At 26.5% G+C, this 16942-nt stretch overlaps 1 protein-coding gene and 1 long non-coding RNA gene across 2 annotated transcripts in view; one reads left to right on the forward strand and one right to left on the reverse strand.

Moving 5' to 3' along the window:
• The window catches only part of LOC127285551 (uncharacterized), a 182397-nt gene that overhangs the window by 69065 nt on the left and 96390 nt on the right, over positions 1-16942 (reverse strand). The window lies entirely within an intron of this gene.
• The window catches only part of LOC127285376 (dynein axonemal heavy chain 12), a 46907-nt gene that overhangs the window by 18198 nt on the left and 11767 nt on the right, over positions 1-16942 (forward strand). The window contains exons 16-22 of the mRNA XM_051311359.1: positions 1066-1312; positions 4221-6458; positions 9311-10161; positions 12569-13250; positions 13311-13597; positions 13667-13920; positions 16576-16872. Coding sequence (XP_051167316.1) covers positions 1066-1312; positions 4221-6458; positions 9311-10161; positions 12569-13250; positions 13311-13597; positions 13667-13920; positions 16576-16872 — 4856 coding nt within the window. The remainder of the gene's footprint in view (positions 1-1065; positions 1313-4220; positions 6459-9310; positions 10162-12568; positions 13251-13310; positions 13598-13666; positions 13921-16575; positions 16873-16942) is intronic.

Below are 16942 nucleotides of genomic sequence, written 5' to 3' on the forward strand. Positions count from 1 at the left end.
GACACCGACACCGTGACCTCGACACCGTCCTTGGAAAATCAATTTTCACTTATTTTCAAATAAATGAAAATACTTTGCCATATGCTTTTAGAAAATCTTACATAATTTTTTTTTTTGTAACATGTTTTTTCAATTTTTTAACCCGAAAAAGAGTTATGTTGCATTTTCATCCCAAAAAAAGGGTTATCTTGCAATTTTGTGCGATTTTTTACGAATTTTTTGAATATATACTTTTAAAATTACTCTATTTTTAAAAAGTTACTTATAAACAATTTTTTCAATTTTTTAACCCGAAAAAGGGTTATTTTGCATTTTCATCCCAAAAAAGGGTATAATAATATAATATAATATAATATAATATAATCTTCCTATATTTACAAAAAGATATCGCCGCCGCTGTTTCAAGAATTCTTGACCTAGGAGGGGGGAGTCCCCCCTCCTAAATTTTGAGGTTATGTTCGTTTCAAGGCTCTGAATTTAGCCGCAAGTCCCCCTCCCTCCTCATATTTCCCCTCCTCCGTCAAAAATGACCTAAATTTTGAGGTTATGTTCGTTTCAAGACTCTGAATATAGCCGCAAGTCCCCCTCCCTCCTCTCATTTCCCCTTCTCCGTCAAAAATGACCTAAATTTTGAGGTTATGTTCGTTTTAAGACTCTGAATATAGCCGCAAGTCCCCTCCCCTCCCTCATCTCTCTCTGTATTTCCCGCCAAAAATGACATGAATTTTAAGGTTATGTAAATTTCAAGACTTTCAATATAGCCGCAAGTGAAAGTGGAGTTTCCGCCAAAAATGACTTGAATTTAAAGGTTATGTTCGTTTCAAGACTTTTTAATAATTTATTGGTTGTTAGGCAATTTCATTGAAATTATTTTTAAAAATAATTTCTTAATGTCGATTTTAATTTATTTAATTATTTATTTATTATTAATTTAATTAATTTATTAATTAAAATTTATTAATTTTAATTTTAATAATATTTATTCAGATTTCAATGAATTTGTAATAATACATCGCTAGTAAAAATAAAGATAAAATAGAAAATTGTATATGAAAATTTTTCTAGGACGTTTATCGAAGCAAAATAGAACAACTCTAAACGCTTTAATAACAATCGATGTGCACGCTTATGATGTGGTAAAATTATTGATTGACAAAAATGTGACAAGCGAAACAGATTTTGAATGGTTAGCACAATTACGATATTATTGGGAAGACGATGTTTTTGTGAGAATTATAAATGCAACTGTTTCATATGCTTATGAATATTTGGGAAATTGTCCCCGTTTGGTGATAACTCCATTAACAGACAGGTTTTTAAAAAAATCAAATATTTATAGCAGGGTGTCCATTAAAATTTATGAATAAAATTCTTCTTTTTTTTACAATTTTTTCCCGGGTTTCAAACAAATTTCAAGATTCAGACCATTTAGACATTTAATTATGTAACTTAAATTCTTTCAAAAATTAATAAGATAATTATTAAATTTTGCAAAAAAAAAAAATTGAACATAAAAATTATTATACTATTTGAAAAGATAAATTAATTATAATTAAATTACAAAATAATTGAACTTTACAACAATAGAATTTTTTTAATACATTTAAAGAAAATAAATTTAAAAAATAAATTAGTATCCTTGAACAGCGTAAATTTTAATACCTAAATATTTTAATATTCTGGAATTTTTTAAGTTATTGAATTTTATATTGTTATAATGAATAGTGGAAATGAAATTAAAAATTTGTTGATTTTAAAATATGGGATAAACTTTTCAAAAAATTTAGGTTTTTAAAGAAAAGAATCAGATAAATTAATCAAAACAAAAAGTTAGAATGTCTTATCCTTGAAATTTAATTTGTAAGAAAAATTTTAACAGAAATTTTCCTGCCTTTTATAAAAAAAACACATTTGCTACATTGTTCTAAATTTGTGAATTATTGTAACGTAAATATTTTTTTTTTTTTTTTTGTAAAAATCGAAATTTGATCAAAAATTGTGATAACTAAATAGTTTGAAATGATTTTAATAAATCTGGATACTATTTTTTTTTTTTAACTTCAAATTTTATTATAAAATAATTTCTCCAAAAAAATTTGATTTCACAGTTCTGGGTCAAATTTTAATTTTTTCAAAAAAACTTTTAACGTCATTGTACAGTAAAAATCTATTTCAATTAATTATATACAAGTTTTAATTTAAGGGGAGGGATCATTTAAATTTCAGCTATTCGAGATTAATGTTGTTAAAATGTAATTTTTTTTTTGACATATTATTTAGAATCTAAAATTATTATATATTATTTTAAAATTTTTTAAAATTTATTTTTGTCCATTTTGGAAATTTGATTTTTTTTCCAAAAATTAAAATTTTTTAGAATTCATACGGTTGATTGTCCAAAATCATGAAAAAAAAACGTATAACAAAATTTATCGATGAAAAATGAAATCAAAATTGTGGAAGAAGTTGAATTTTTTTTAAATAACCACTTGTAAAATTGAAATCAATCAAAAATAACCTTGTTTAGGAGTAAACAATTTTTTTTTTTTGCATTTTTTCAGAACCTAAAATCACATTTCACTATGAAAAATATAAAAGTAATTTTTAACAATTTTATAAATTTTTTTTGTTTTTCAAAATTTTCATTTTCTCAAAAAATTAAAATTTCTCAAAATCCATACGCTTGATTGTTTAAAATCATGAAAAAAGCCTGTAAATAAAAATCGGCAATGAAAAATGAAAGAGACTCACGGTGCGCCAGAAGGAGGTTTAAATAAAAATGAATTGGCACTTAAAAATTCTTTTTGATTATGGTTCTAAGATGAATAAAAAACTTTTCTCAATGGGTTTTAAAATCAGCTTACGTGCCCAATTTAAAACAAATTGAGTTTTAAATATTTAAAAATAGTATTTTATGAGGAACCAGAATTTATTTAATGTATACTTGTATGCGTATAGATAATAGATGTTTTAGATTTGGGTTCATATAAATTTATTAACAATGAAGTTATTTTCTTGTTTCGTTTTTATATTTATGCATTAAGAGTGTCGAACGGTATCTGAAATTCTTTGTCAAGAAGAGAGCTTTAATTATCGCTCTGAACGTGAAATAGTATTGATTTAAAAATACTTTTTTCTCGAAACACGAACACTTTTAACAAAATCAGCCAAAATCCTCATCTTATAAATTTCCTAAATCCAAAAGACTGTACGAATCCATAGAAAAACATGGTTGCAAAACAAAAAGTAGAAAAGTAATCTAATAACAGCTGCGACTTTGTGCGCCCTGCATGCTGCTGCCATCTGACGGCGACAGGAGGTAATGTACCTGTCTTTATATTACTTTTCGTTTTGCAATCATGTTTTTGTATGGATTCGTATAATCTTTCGGATTTAGGAAATTTATATAAGATAACGATCTCTAGCTGCTTTTGTAAAAAGTGTCCGTCTTTCGAGAAGAAAGTATTTTAAAATCAATGTTTATCATTTTCACGTTTAGTGCCATTTTTATAGAGCGATAATTAAAGGTCTCTTCTTGCCAAAAAATTTCAGAGACCATTCGACTCTCTTAAATAAATTTTGTCACTCTTAAAATCGTTCTTTTAACATTATAATTTAATTTTTTAAAATCGGACACAAACACCACAGCAATTTAATTATTTATATAAAAATTGAAAATAAGTAATTATTTTATCATTTATTGCAGTATTTATAAGATTAAATAAATTCTGATTCCCCATAAAACACTGTTTTTATATAAAAACTCAATTTTATTTAAATCGGGCACGTAAACTGATTTTAAGAATTATTGATAAATGTTTTTTATTCATCTAAGAATCATAATCAAAAAGAATTTTTAAGTGCCAATTCATTTTTATTTAAACCACCTTCTGGCACACCGTGGACTGTGAGAGAAGTTCAAAATTTTAATTTTCGAGAATTTTTAGTTTTATTTGAAAATATATTAACAAATGAATTGTTTTTTAATTTTTCATATATTATAATTTTAATTACTCAATATTGTCAGAAAAAAAAATTAACAACCCTAAACAACATTAATTTCGATGTATTAAAATTTCACTGATCCGTTTTCATAAAAAATCGTGTCGTTTTCTCTATTTTCAAGTCGTATGAGTCACCCCTTTTATATTTAGAAAAAATATAATTGAGACAATAAAAATTTGTTAATTAACAAAATTTTTTAATTAATTTTTTTTTAGATGCTATCGCACATTAATTGGAGCCTATTCATTGCATTTGAATGGAGCCCCTGAAGGTCCAGCAGGAACGGGAAAAACTGAATCAGTAAAAGATCTCGCGAGAGCACTTGCAATTCAATGTGTTGTTTTCAATTGTTCCGAGGGTCTTGATTATAAAAATATGGGAAAATTCTTCAAGGGTCTCGCATCTTGTGGCGCATGGGCCTGTTTCGATGAATTCAATCGAATTGAACTCGAAGTATTGTCAGTTGTGGCACAACAAATTCTTTGTATCATACAAGCAGTTCGGGGAAATTTTGAAAAATTTCTATTCGAAGGCACCGAACTGACATTGAATCCTGCCGTTTATGTTTGCATTACAATGAATCCAGGTTACGCTGGAAGATCTGAACTTCCTGATAATTTGAAAGTTCTCTTTAGAACTGTTGCAATGATGGTACCCGACTATGCAATGATTGGCGAAATATTTCTCTACTCTTCGGGATTTACAAATGCAAGAGTTTTATCGGTGAAAATTGTCACAACTTATAAACTCTGCTCGGAGCAACTTTCTTCACAATCACATTATGATTATGGAATGAGAGCGGTGAAAACAGTTTTAACAGCAGCACAAAATATGAAATTAAAATATCCCAATGAAAATGAAATGATTCTTATGTTGAGATCAATTATTGATGTTAATTTACCGAAATTTCTTGATCATGATGTTCCACTATTTGATGGGATAATAACTGATCTTTTTCCCGAGACAAAATTACCGGCGCCTGATTATGAAATATTTTTAAAGGCCATTAGATTAGTGATGGAGAGAAAAAATTTACAACCAGTCGATGGTTTTTTGTTGAAAATTATTCAAATTTTTGAAATGATGATTGTTAGACATGGTTTTATGTTGGTAGGCGAACCTTGTGGTGGAAAAACAACTTGTTTGCGTACTCTTGCTGATAGTTTGACATTGATGCATGAATGGGGTGATGAGAATGGTGCGAGAACAAAATTTTTCACAATCAATCCAAAAGCAATTACAATGGGTCAACTTTATGGACAATTTGATGCTGTATCTTCGGAATGGACTGATGGAATTTGTGCTGTGGCTTTTCGTGATTATTGCTCGGATGAGAGTGCTGATAGAAAATGGTTAATTTTTGATGGACCCGTCGATGCTGTTTGGATTGAAAATTTAAATACAGTTCTCGATGATAATAAAAAATTGTGCCTCACATCGGGTGAAGTTATGCAAATGACAAATGTAATGTCAATGATATTTGAGGCAATGGATCTTCTTCAGGCATCACCTGCCACTGTTTCGCGATGTGGAATGATTTACATGGAACCACATATTTTAGGATGGCGACCTTATGCAAAATCTTGGATCAATAATATTGATTTGCGTTGGAAGGTGGGAAATGAAGATCTTTTAAATGAAATTTTTGAATGGCTCATTGATCCTTGTTTAGAATTTGTTCGTAAAAAATGCCGTCTCACAGTAACAGCTGGTCAAATTAATCAAGTGATGTCGACTCTAAATTTACTTGAAATGTACATGAATGATGCAATTGATGAAGCACAACATGAATATGAGGATTACATTGTTTCTTGGATTCAAGCTTCAACATTATTGGCAATAGTTTGGGGAATTGGTGGAACATTGGATTTGGATTCACGAGATGCTTTTAATGAATATTTTTTAAATTTCTGGAGAAATGAACAACCGCCTGCAAAAATAGTGGAAACATTAATTTCAATGCCAAATGATGGATTGATTCACGATAATTATTTTATTTTTAAAGGAAAGGGAGCGTGGAAAAATTATGGAGATTTGGCGAAAGTTGAGAAATTTATTGAAACTGAAAGTATCGGTCAAATGATGATTCCAACTATTGATACAATGAAATATCAGAATTTATTTTTGCGACATATAAAGTGTAAAAAGAGATTTCTTTTGTATGGCGAAACTGGAACGGGAAAAACTTTTTATATTCAAAATTTAATGATGAATAAATTGGAAGAGGAGAAATATGCTTCGAATTTTATTACATTTACGCCAAAAACAACTGCTGCTCAAACGCAGGAATTGGTGATTTCAAAACTTTTTAAAAGAAGAAAAGGTCACTATGGACCAATGGGAGGAACGCATTGTTTGGTTTTTATTGATGATGTTAATATGCCAAGTAAAGAAGTTTATGGCGCTCAACCACCAATTGAATTGTTGAGACAATTTTTTGATCATGAACAATGGTAATTATTACTATATAGTAGAATTATTTGACAAGTTTCAGGCTTCGGACTTTTTCAACTTTTGATAAACTTTTTTTTTCAAAAATACGACTTTTTTCGACTTTTTTTAACATTTAAAAAAAAAAATTTAAACAAAATACGCCTTCTTTAGCATACAATGCAGATCTTCTTCAGCTCTTCTTTATTTCAATTATTCGACAAATTTTTAACTAAAATTTTTTTCTAAATTAATTATTTTTAATAATTTTAATGAAATTCTTCACAAATTCAATTATTTTAAATTATTTTTCAATTAAACATTTTATGAAACTGAACAATTCTTTACAATTTAAAAAAAAAACAAATAAAATTACTAAAAATTTCACTTTAAAACCTTTTAAAATTCAATTATTTGTAAAGTTTTCCATTTACAACTTTTTGAAATTTAATATTTTCAATGATAACTCTTCCGAAATTCAATTATTTTTAATGATTTTTATAATATTCTTCGATAATCCTATTATGTGAAAGCATTTTTGAATTGAAAAATATTTTTTAATTCAATTTTTCTCAGCAATTTCTATTACATTTTTCAGCAAAAGAAATCATCAAAAATTTAAATTAAAAATCACTTCAAGTTCGCAATTAATTTCAAAAACTTTAATTTAACTTTCTAAAATTTAATTATTTTTAACAAATGTCCAGGCCTCGGATTATACGACTTTTTTTACATTTTTTTTTATTTTAAACAAAATACTTTTTTTTTAGTATATAATGCAGATCTTCTATATTTCAATTATTTAACAAATTTTTAACAAAAATTCTTCACTAAATTAATTATTTTCATTTAATTTTAATGAAATTCTTCACAAATTCAATAATCTTAAATTATTTTTCAATTAAAACTTTTAAAAAAATTTAATAATTGCTTATAATTTTAAAATAATTGTGTCAAATAAAAGTAGGTACCAAAAATTTTTAATTCAAAATCACTTGAAATTTAATTATTTGCAAAATCTGCAATTTCTGCAATTTCTAAATAAATTTTTTAGTAACAGAAATCATCAAAAAAATTTTAAATTAAAATCCACTTGAAGTTCAATTAATTTCAAAAATCTAAATTGTAACTCTTTGAAAATTTAATTACTTTTAAAAAATGTTATCTAAAATTATATGATAAATTATTTTTAGTTCTGTAAAATTTAATTATTGTCTGAAAATTAACAAAAAATCTTTTAAAATTCAATTATTTCTAAAAATTTCAACTTTAATTCTTCCAAAATTATTATTTAAAAAAATTTTTTTTTTATAAAAATCTGTAAAACTTGATTAAGTATTGCCTGAAATTTTTTTTGACCATAAAAACTAAAAACCATGACAAAATTTTTAATTCGAATAAATTGCTAAAAATTAGACTTGAAAGAATTATAAAAAATGGAACTTTAAGAATTTTTTTTTAGAAATTTGTCCTACTTAAATAAAATTTTGAAAATTTGTTTTACAATTAGTTCGATTTTGAAATATTCGAAATAAATTTTCCTGATAATATTTGTATAGAATTAATCTTATTAAAGAAATTAATAAAATGAAGTCAGTAGCGATTTTATTTTTTTTTAATTTTTTATTATAATTGGATAAAATTTTTAGTAAAACTAAGTGTAAATGCGAGTTGAAAAAAATAATTTTAGTGAAAGAGATAGAGTACAAATGAGATCAGAAATGATTTTTCCCAAATTCAAAATGGCGTTTCCATAATGGCAGCAAAAAGTGTACAAATTTTAAAATTCGATCAATTTTTAAAAAATTCTCCGCCATATTGGATCCGCTATTTTTAATTACGAAAAACTAACATCATAATCATAATAACACAGGAACACAAAAAGTAAAATGTGGTTTGGCCGAGACACTACACTAGTCTATTTTCATGTATTTTTTCACGCTGAATCCGAATCCGAAGTCAGAATTATCAGATTGGCTTATATTTTTGAGATAAACTCAAAAAACTGCTCAGAAAGAAAAATCAAATCAAAAAGTTAAAAAATTTTTGAATATCACTGCGATAGTGTAATTCCATGTATTTTTTGTCGCTGAATCCGAGTCCACAGTCAGAATTGTTAGATTCGCTTAAATTTTTGAGATAATTGCAAAAAAACGCAAGTAACAAAAAACTCAAAATACTCAAAATCAGTTTTTTTGGAATTATCTTCAAAATTTGAGCCAATTTGTCAATTCTGACTTCGAATTCAGATTCAGCGTGAAAAAATACATAAAATGCACTATCGTAGTGTTTCGGCAAAAAAAAATTTCTTTGAGCTAAAATTGCGATAAACTGATAAAAATTCTGAATTAGGGGCACAGATAATTTTTTTTGCCGAAACACTACGATAGTGCATTTTTATGTATTTTTTCACGCTGAATCCGAATTCGAAGTCAGAATTGACAAATTGGCTCAAATTTTGATGATAATTCCAAAAAACTAATTTTAAGTATTTTGAGTTTTTTGTTACTTGCGTTTTTTTGCAATTATCTCAAAAATTTTAGCGAATCTAACAATTCTGACTTTGGATTCCGATTCAGCGACAAATATTACATAGGATTACACTATCGCAGTGACATTCAAAAATTTTTTAACTTTTTGATTTTATTTTTCTTTCTGAGCAGTTTTTTGAATTTATCTCAAAAATAAAAGCCAATCTAATAATTCTGACTTCGGATTCGGATTCAGCGTGAAAAATACATGAAAATAGACTAGTATAGTGTCTCGGCCAAACAGCTTTTTATTTTTTGTCTGCCTGTGTAATTAGCAACTAATTTCAATAAATTTCTCATTTTTTTCAATCTAAAATGATTAATTTGATAATTTATTTATATAGGTTTGATTTGAAAGAACCATTGATGATACAAATTTACGATATAATGTTCATGTGTGCAATGGCACCACCGGGTGGAAGTCGACAAGAAATATATCACAGATTTTTGAGACATTTTAATTTATATTCAATCAACAATTTCTCGAAGGAAAGTATTTTTAAAATATTTACAAGTGTAGCTTTAATTGGCCTCAAACGAAATGGATTTGCCACTGATATTCTCATGACAATAAATAGTATTGTCAATGCTACAATAATAGTTTTTAACAGTGCAATCAGTGATCTAAGACCAACACCAGCGAAATCACATTATCTTTTTAATTTAAGAGATTTTTCCCGTATCATCACTGGATGCACTATGATCAAAAAAGAGTCAGTTGAAACAAAAACAATTTTCATTCGACTATGGGTTCATGAGATTTTACGTGTTTTTGGAGATCGTCTCATTGATATTAATGATCGTGTTTGGCTTTTTAAGAATATTAAAGAAACAGTTTTTGATGTTTTTAAAGAAACATTTGATCATATCTTTGATGATTTACCCAAATTTAATGGACAATTAACTGAAGAGAGTATGAAAAGTTTAATATTTGGTAATTTTATGGATGTCGATGCAATACAGGAGGAGAGAAAATATGAGGAAATTGTGTCAATGGAAGAATATAAAAATGTTGCACTTTCTTGTTTGGAGGATTATAATAATACTCATAGAAATAAAATGAATATTGTTTTGTTTCGATATGCTCTTGAGCATCTTGCTCGTATTTGTCGAATTATTGCCATTCCTAATGGAAGTTTATTGATGGTAGGCGTTGGAGGCTCTGGTAGACAATCTTTAACAAGACTTGCAGCTAGTAACTTTTTTTTTTTCTAAAAAAAAAAAACCTATATACAAGAACGGATCAATCTCAAATTATTTATTTATTTTTTATTTCTATGATTTATGTGCTTGAAGCTCTTAAAAATTTGTTAAAATGGTTTAAAGTGTTTTTTGTTTTGGTTCGTTGTGAGCTACAGATTTTCAAAATTGCTTTTATTTTTTCAAAAATCTATAAAATTTTTACTCACTGTTGACGTTGTTTGACTCTGATTTAAAAATTATAAAAATTATGCAGGCAGTCCGATGGTATATTGAGAATTAAGTTCACAATAAAATAAGTTAAATTATAATTTATATATAATTTCTTTTTAAACGAGTTTTTAGTCAACAGATTTTTTAGGTACCGAATTTTTCTTTAACAGAATTTTTATTTTATAAAATTTCTTTTTACCAAACTTTTTATTTTATTTATTTAACATAATTTTAAGTCAGTAGAATTTTTAAATGCCAGAATTTTGAATTGAATGAATCTTCATTTTTTGAATTTTCCGAAATTGAAAATGACTTAACAAATAATTGACAAAAAAATTTCAGGACGAAGAATTTTATGAAATAACAATTTTTGCAAATTCAAATTCAGACAAATAAAGATTCGGTGAATTGGAAATGTTGGCATTTAAAAATTCGAATCACTTAAAATTCTGTTAAGTGAGAATTCTGATAAATTAATATTCAGTTAAAGTAGCATTTTTTAAAAATAACAGTTGGATAAAGAGAAATTTTTTAAAATAAAAATTCTGTCAAACAAAATTTTGGTACCTAAAAATTAGTTTAAAAAGAAATTTTTGTCAAATATTAGATTGAGGAATGAAAATTCGTCTAAAAAGTAATTAAATGAAAAAAAATTCTTCAAAATGAAAATTTTAACTAATGATTTTTAAGCGAAATTCATGTGTCTAATGTAAATTATAATAGAATTATTTCCTTACTTTTTTTTTGTAATTTTTACGGATATTTTAAGATTGTTAAAAAAATATTTTTCTCCAATTTTTGTTTTGTTTTAAATCTCATAACTTATATAATTTTTAAAATGTGTTTTTTTAGAAAAAAGTAAAAAAAAACATATTTCTGTAAAAACCACCTTTTTTTCTCTTTAAATTTTCAGAGTTTGCAAGTACTTATACGTACTATTTACGACAAAATTGTTAGCAGGTATTTTTTTTGTTTCTTAGCAAAATAAAATTATTTTTAATTCTATTTTCATTTTAAAAATTATTTTTAATTTTTTTTTTAAGAAAAAATTGGAGAAAACTATTTTTTTCTTGCTAAAATCTTAAAATAAAATATTCATAAAAAATACAAAAAAATATTATAAAAATTTGAGACGCATGAATGAGCTCTAAAATTAATTTGTTAGAATGTTTATTTAACAGAATTTCATTACCTAGAATTTATTAATAGCCGAATTTTTATTTTCTATTAAAAATTTTTTTTTATAGAATTTTAAGAATTTAAAAATGAAATAATCTGAAGTTATTTACGAAATTATGATTGGTTAATTTTAAAATTCGTGACAAAATCTTTCTGTCGATTGTCAATTTTTTTCTGGCATTATTTGGGATTTAAAATTATTATGTATTATTAAATTTAAAAATAAGAAGATTTTTTGAGCATTTGAGAAATTTTATTTTTCGAAAATATTAGGTAGCATTTTTCAAAATCCATACCATTGATTATCCAGAATTATGAAAAAGCCTACATAAAAATTGTTTATAAAGAATAATAAAAATTGTTCAAAATGTTGAATTTTTTAAAAATTAAACCAAACATTGAAATTTAAACCAAATATAATTGATCTATTGTTTCGGGGTAATAATTTTTTTTTTTTGCCATACGAGTAATTATTCAGAATCGTGAAAAAAGCGTAAAAAAAATCTTCAATGAAAAATAATAGAAATTGCGACAGAAGTTAAAATTTTTATTTTGTGAAAATTTCTAGTTTTATTGAAAAAATTATTATTGAATTAATCGTTTCTTAATTTTCCATAGTATAGATATTATAGTTTTAAATATTCAATATTGCCAGAAAAAAAATTGACAATCATAAAAACAGCATTAATTACAATAGGTTGAAATTTCACCTGTCCCTCCCCTTAAATAATAATTCAAATTAATAAAAATTTGTTAAAAAATAAATTCTAGGTAATAAAATTCTGTTAAATGAAAATTCTAACAAATTAATTTTATGGCTTATTTATGCGTTCCAAAAATTTAAAAAAACGTGTTTCTTTATTTTTCAAGTAGAAACCCACATTTTATTTTTTATAAAATTAATTCTCAATATACCATCGGAATGCCTTCATGATTTGTGATGGATCCGGTCGCAATTTATTTTTACATAAAGAAATTTATACAATTTTTTTTTTTTTTTTCAATTTTAGGTATGGCTGGTTATGGACTATTCCAACCAGAAATAGGCAGTGCCTATGGTGTTAATGAATGGCGAGATGATTTAAAGAAAATTTTAAAAAATTCCGGAGGTACTGGAAAAGATTTAGTTTTTCTTTTCACCGAAGGTCAAATTAAAGAGGAAATTTTTCTCAACGACATTGATAGTCTTTTAAATTCCGGTGAAGTACCAAATCTATTTACAATTGAAGAGAAACAAGAAATAATAGAAATGACAAGATTAGCGGCTCAAGGGGGAAATCGAAATTTGGACATATCAATTATGTCGGTACTTGGATTTTTTGTAAATCGTTGCCGTGAAAAATTACACATTATGATTTGCTTTAGTCCCGTTGGTGAATCATTTCGCACGCGATTACGTCTTTATCCAAGTTTAGTTAATTGTTGTACAATTGATTGGTTTGAAATATGGCCTGAGGATGCATTGGAGCAAGTTGCTGTAAGATTTATTACTGATTTAAATGTCAATGAGAATGTGAAAACAAATGCCGTTGTTGCTTGTAAATATTTTCACATTTGCGCAAAAGATATTAGTAATCGATTTTATGAAGCATCTGGAAGAAAAACTTACATCACTTCTGCTGCTTTTTTGGATCTGATTAAGGCTTATAGAGATTTGACGAATTTAAAACAAGAAGAACTTATACTTGCCAGGTAGAAATTTGTAAAAATAAAAATTCTATAAAATTGATATGTCAAATAATTTTTTTTCAGAGATCGTTATCTGAATGGTTTGGATAAATTGGACTATGCTGCTCAACAAATTGAAAAAATGAAAAAAACTCTTTCTGCCTTAAGACCCGAACTTGAAAATTCAGCCAAATTGACAACAGTAACGATGCAAAAAATTGAGAGTGAAAATATTGCTGTTGAAGAGGCAACAATTTTAGTGAAGAATGATGAAATAGTGGCAAATGAACAAGCAAAAATAGCGGGAGCTTTGAAAGCAGAATGTGAAACAGATTTGGCTGAAGCTCTACCAATTCTTGAGGAAGCAATAGGTATTTTCATCGAAGAGAAAAAAAATGATTGTCTATTTATATTAAATTTTTTAAATCTAATTTTTATAGCTGCCTTAAATACATTAAAACCTGCGGACATAACATTGGTGAAATCAATGAAGAATCCTCCACAGGGTGTTAAACTTGTAATGGCAGCAATTTGTGTTATGTTAAATGTTCCTCCTGATAGATTAAATGATCCATCAAGTGGTCGAATAATTTTAGACTATTGGGGTCCAAGTAAAAGAATTCTCAATGATATTGAATTTTTGCATTATTTACGAGATTATGACAAGGATAATATTCCAATTCAAACAATGCAGGTAATTAAAGGTTAAAAGTATATTTTAAACCCGTTTTTTAAAATTGTTTGTTCATTAATTCTGAACCAATTATGTTACACGTTTTTCAGGTCTGAAAAAGAAAAAGACGACTATTAATCTTGCAGAAAATTTACATAAATGGATATTAAGGGGTTAGGGGTAGTCAGAATTTTCAAAAAATCAAATTTTTTTTTTTTGCATTTTCGTTAAGTAAAATATCTTAAAAATAATCTCTGAAAATTTCAAGTTAATCCGATAATTCGTTTTTAAGTTATTCGACAAATAACAAAGAGAGCTCGGGCCTTTTAAAGCGCTCGCGAGCGCTTGCAGCTAGTGTCAGCTGCAAGAAATCGGCTTTTAGGGTTCTATTGTCATCGATGAACTTAGACTTGGGTATATGTAGTAGTACCTAAATTAATATGGCCCAGGAATAGATGACTCGGTGTAAGTAATTTAATAATTCGTTTTTTTGTACGTAAATCTAGTGTGAAACTAAACGCGTTTTTCTCAAAACTATGTTTTTTGAACTGGTGACAACTATAACTCGAAAACCGCTCAGTCGATTTTAATGAAATTTATACAGCTTTTAGAATACATAATAAACTCGGGCCTGATCGAAGGATTTTTTTTTTTTTGAAAAATTTCGATTTTTTAAGACCAATTAAATGTTGATTTTTTCCCAAAAATCTAGACAAAAATTTCCTGAGGCCGCCATTTTGTTAATTTTTGAAAAAAAAAAAAAATCCTTCGATCAGGCCCAGGATTATTTATTTATAAAACTAATTTTTTTTATCCGATTGATTTCTGATTAATCTCCAAGGACTTATGATTGTCACCGCAAGGACCTTTTTTTGGAACTGGGTTAACACAAACAGCTGTAACTTCGGAAATAAAAATTTTTTTTTTTTTAAATTTTCGTGACTTCAAGTCAAAACATTGTTTAATAATACCATATTACTACTTTTGTAAAATAAAATTATTTAATAGCAAAAAAAAATACTGAAAATTCTCATTTTTTCGTGCCTCTGACTACCCCTAACCCCTTAATAGATAAATATTGAAAAAATAATGTACAAAAGTACTTGTAATATTGTCAAAAACGACGATTTTTATGAAATATTAATATTTTGTGCTATCAGTGCAATACTGTACATGTGGTCCTGTGGGTAAAAGTAATCTTCTTTACCGACTTTTGATATTTACTTGTTGACTATTTTTGAAGAAGGAAATAAATTAAATTATTTTTATTGATATAATTATTGTAATTCTATTTATTTTCATATAATTTATTTGTTATCTTTTTCAAAAATATAAATTTTAAACTAGTAAACATGAAAAGTCGGTAAAGAAGATTACTTTTACCCACATTTACAGTATTGCACTGACAGTAAAAATGTAATATTTCATAAATATTCAATATTTTAAACAATTTTGGTACTTTTAAACTTCATTATTTCAATATTTATCTATTAATATCCGTTTTTTTAAGTTTTCTGTAAGATTGAGTCGTCTTTTCCTTTTTAAGGGAACTTTACGCGTCCACCCTTAAGGCCAACCCAGAATAAAAACATAACCGCTAACGTAACCGGAATAATTAGTTAGAGAAGGATAAACAATATGTCTACCCTTCTCTAACTCATTCTTCCGGTTGCGATTACGATTCTGGTTACGTTTTTATTCTGCTCAGGCCTTTAGCTTCGTAACATAACCTCAAACTAAAAAATGATTTTTCACGATTTTCAATGAATTTTAAAATTTATTACTCCAAATTTTAAATGATTTACTTGTACAATTAAAAAAAATTGAGTCAAAATTTATTTATTATATTTATTTATTTATTATTATTATTTATTTATTTATTTCAAAATTGAGTCACCATATAATAGGAAATAATTATCATTTGTTTGTTTTTTCTTAAAAATTATGCAACAATTGTAATTTTTTATTCAATTTTTATAAACAATACTAGCTCCTTTTTTCAACCCTTTCATGGATTAACCCATCGGTTGGATTTTTATGAAACTTGTTACTCGGGGATTTTTGGGGTCGCTGATTCCGAATTTAAAGTCAGTTTTTCAAAATTCAATATGGCGCATTCAATAAGGCGGACTTTTTTTTCAAAATTGCTCATATTTGCTTGAAACTCACCACTTGGGGATTTTTGGGGTCGCTGATTTTGAATATGAAGTCATATTTTCAAAATTCAAAATGGCGGATCCAATATGGCGGATTTTTTTTTCAAAATTGCTCATAATTGCTTGAAACTTATATAACTCGGGGGTTTTTGGGGGTCGTTGATTCCGAATCTGAAGTCAAACATCAACTTTAAACAAAAAATATAAAAAAGTGAAATAATTATTATTTAACAACAAATATTTTTGCAAAATAATTTATTTTGAAAATTGTAAAACTGAATTTTTCAAAATTTGATAAAATTAATTTTATTTATAATTTTATTTGTTGTTAAAAACAACTTTTTAGTTTGAGGTTATGTTAAAGGTCTAAGCACAGGCCCTTAAGCCGAGACTAGCTCAATAAATCTTTTTTTACTGACAATAAATTTTATCAGCGATCATTTTACGGATAAACAATAAAAAATTAAATATTTATATTTAAAAATTTCGTTTTACAATAAAGATGAAAAATTTTTAACAGTTAATAAAACGTGTTTATCTAACGGATAAAAATTTTGAGCCACGTATTGTTGCAAAAGCCTCTTCAGCCGCTGAAGGTCTTTGTAAATGGGTGCGTGCCATGGTTCTCTATGATAAAGTTGCCAAAGTGGTAGCACCAAAACGAGAGAAACTCGCTGAAGCAGAAAAATCATTTCAAAAAATTATGAATATTTTAAATGAAAAACGTCAAGCATTAGCTGAACTCAATGAAAAATTAACAGCACTTAATGTCAGTCTCCAAAATATTCTAGCAAAGAAAATAGATCTTGAAAATCAGGTAAAAATAATAAAAATTCAAAAACAAAAAAAAAATGATTTAAAATATTCATCTTAAATAATAATAATTC

The sequence above is a fragment of the Leptopilina boulardi genome, unplaced genomic scaffold (assembly GCF_019393585.1).
Source record: "Leptopilina boulardi isolate dan_hultmark-lab unplaced genomic scaffold, ZJU_Lbou_2.1 LbouV2_121, whole genome shotgun sequence".
In the NCBI taxonomy this organism is placed as follows: domain Eukaryota; kingdom Metazoa; phylum Arthropoda; class Insecta; order Hymenoptera; family Figitidae; genus Leptopilina; species Leptopilina boulardi.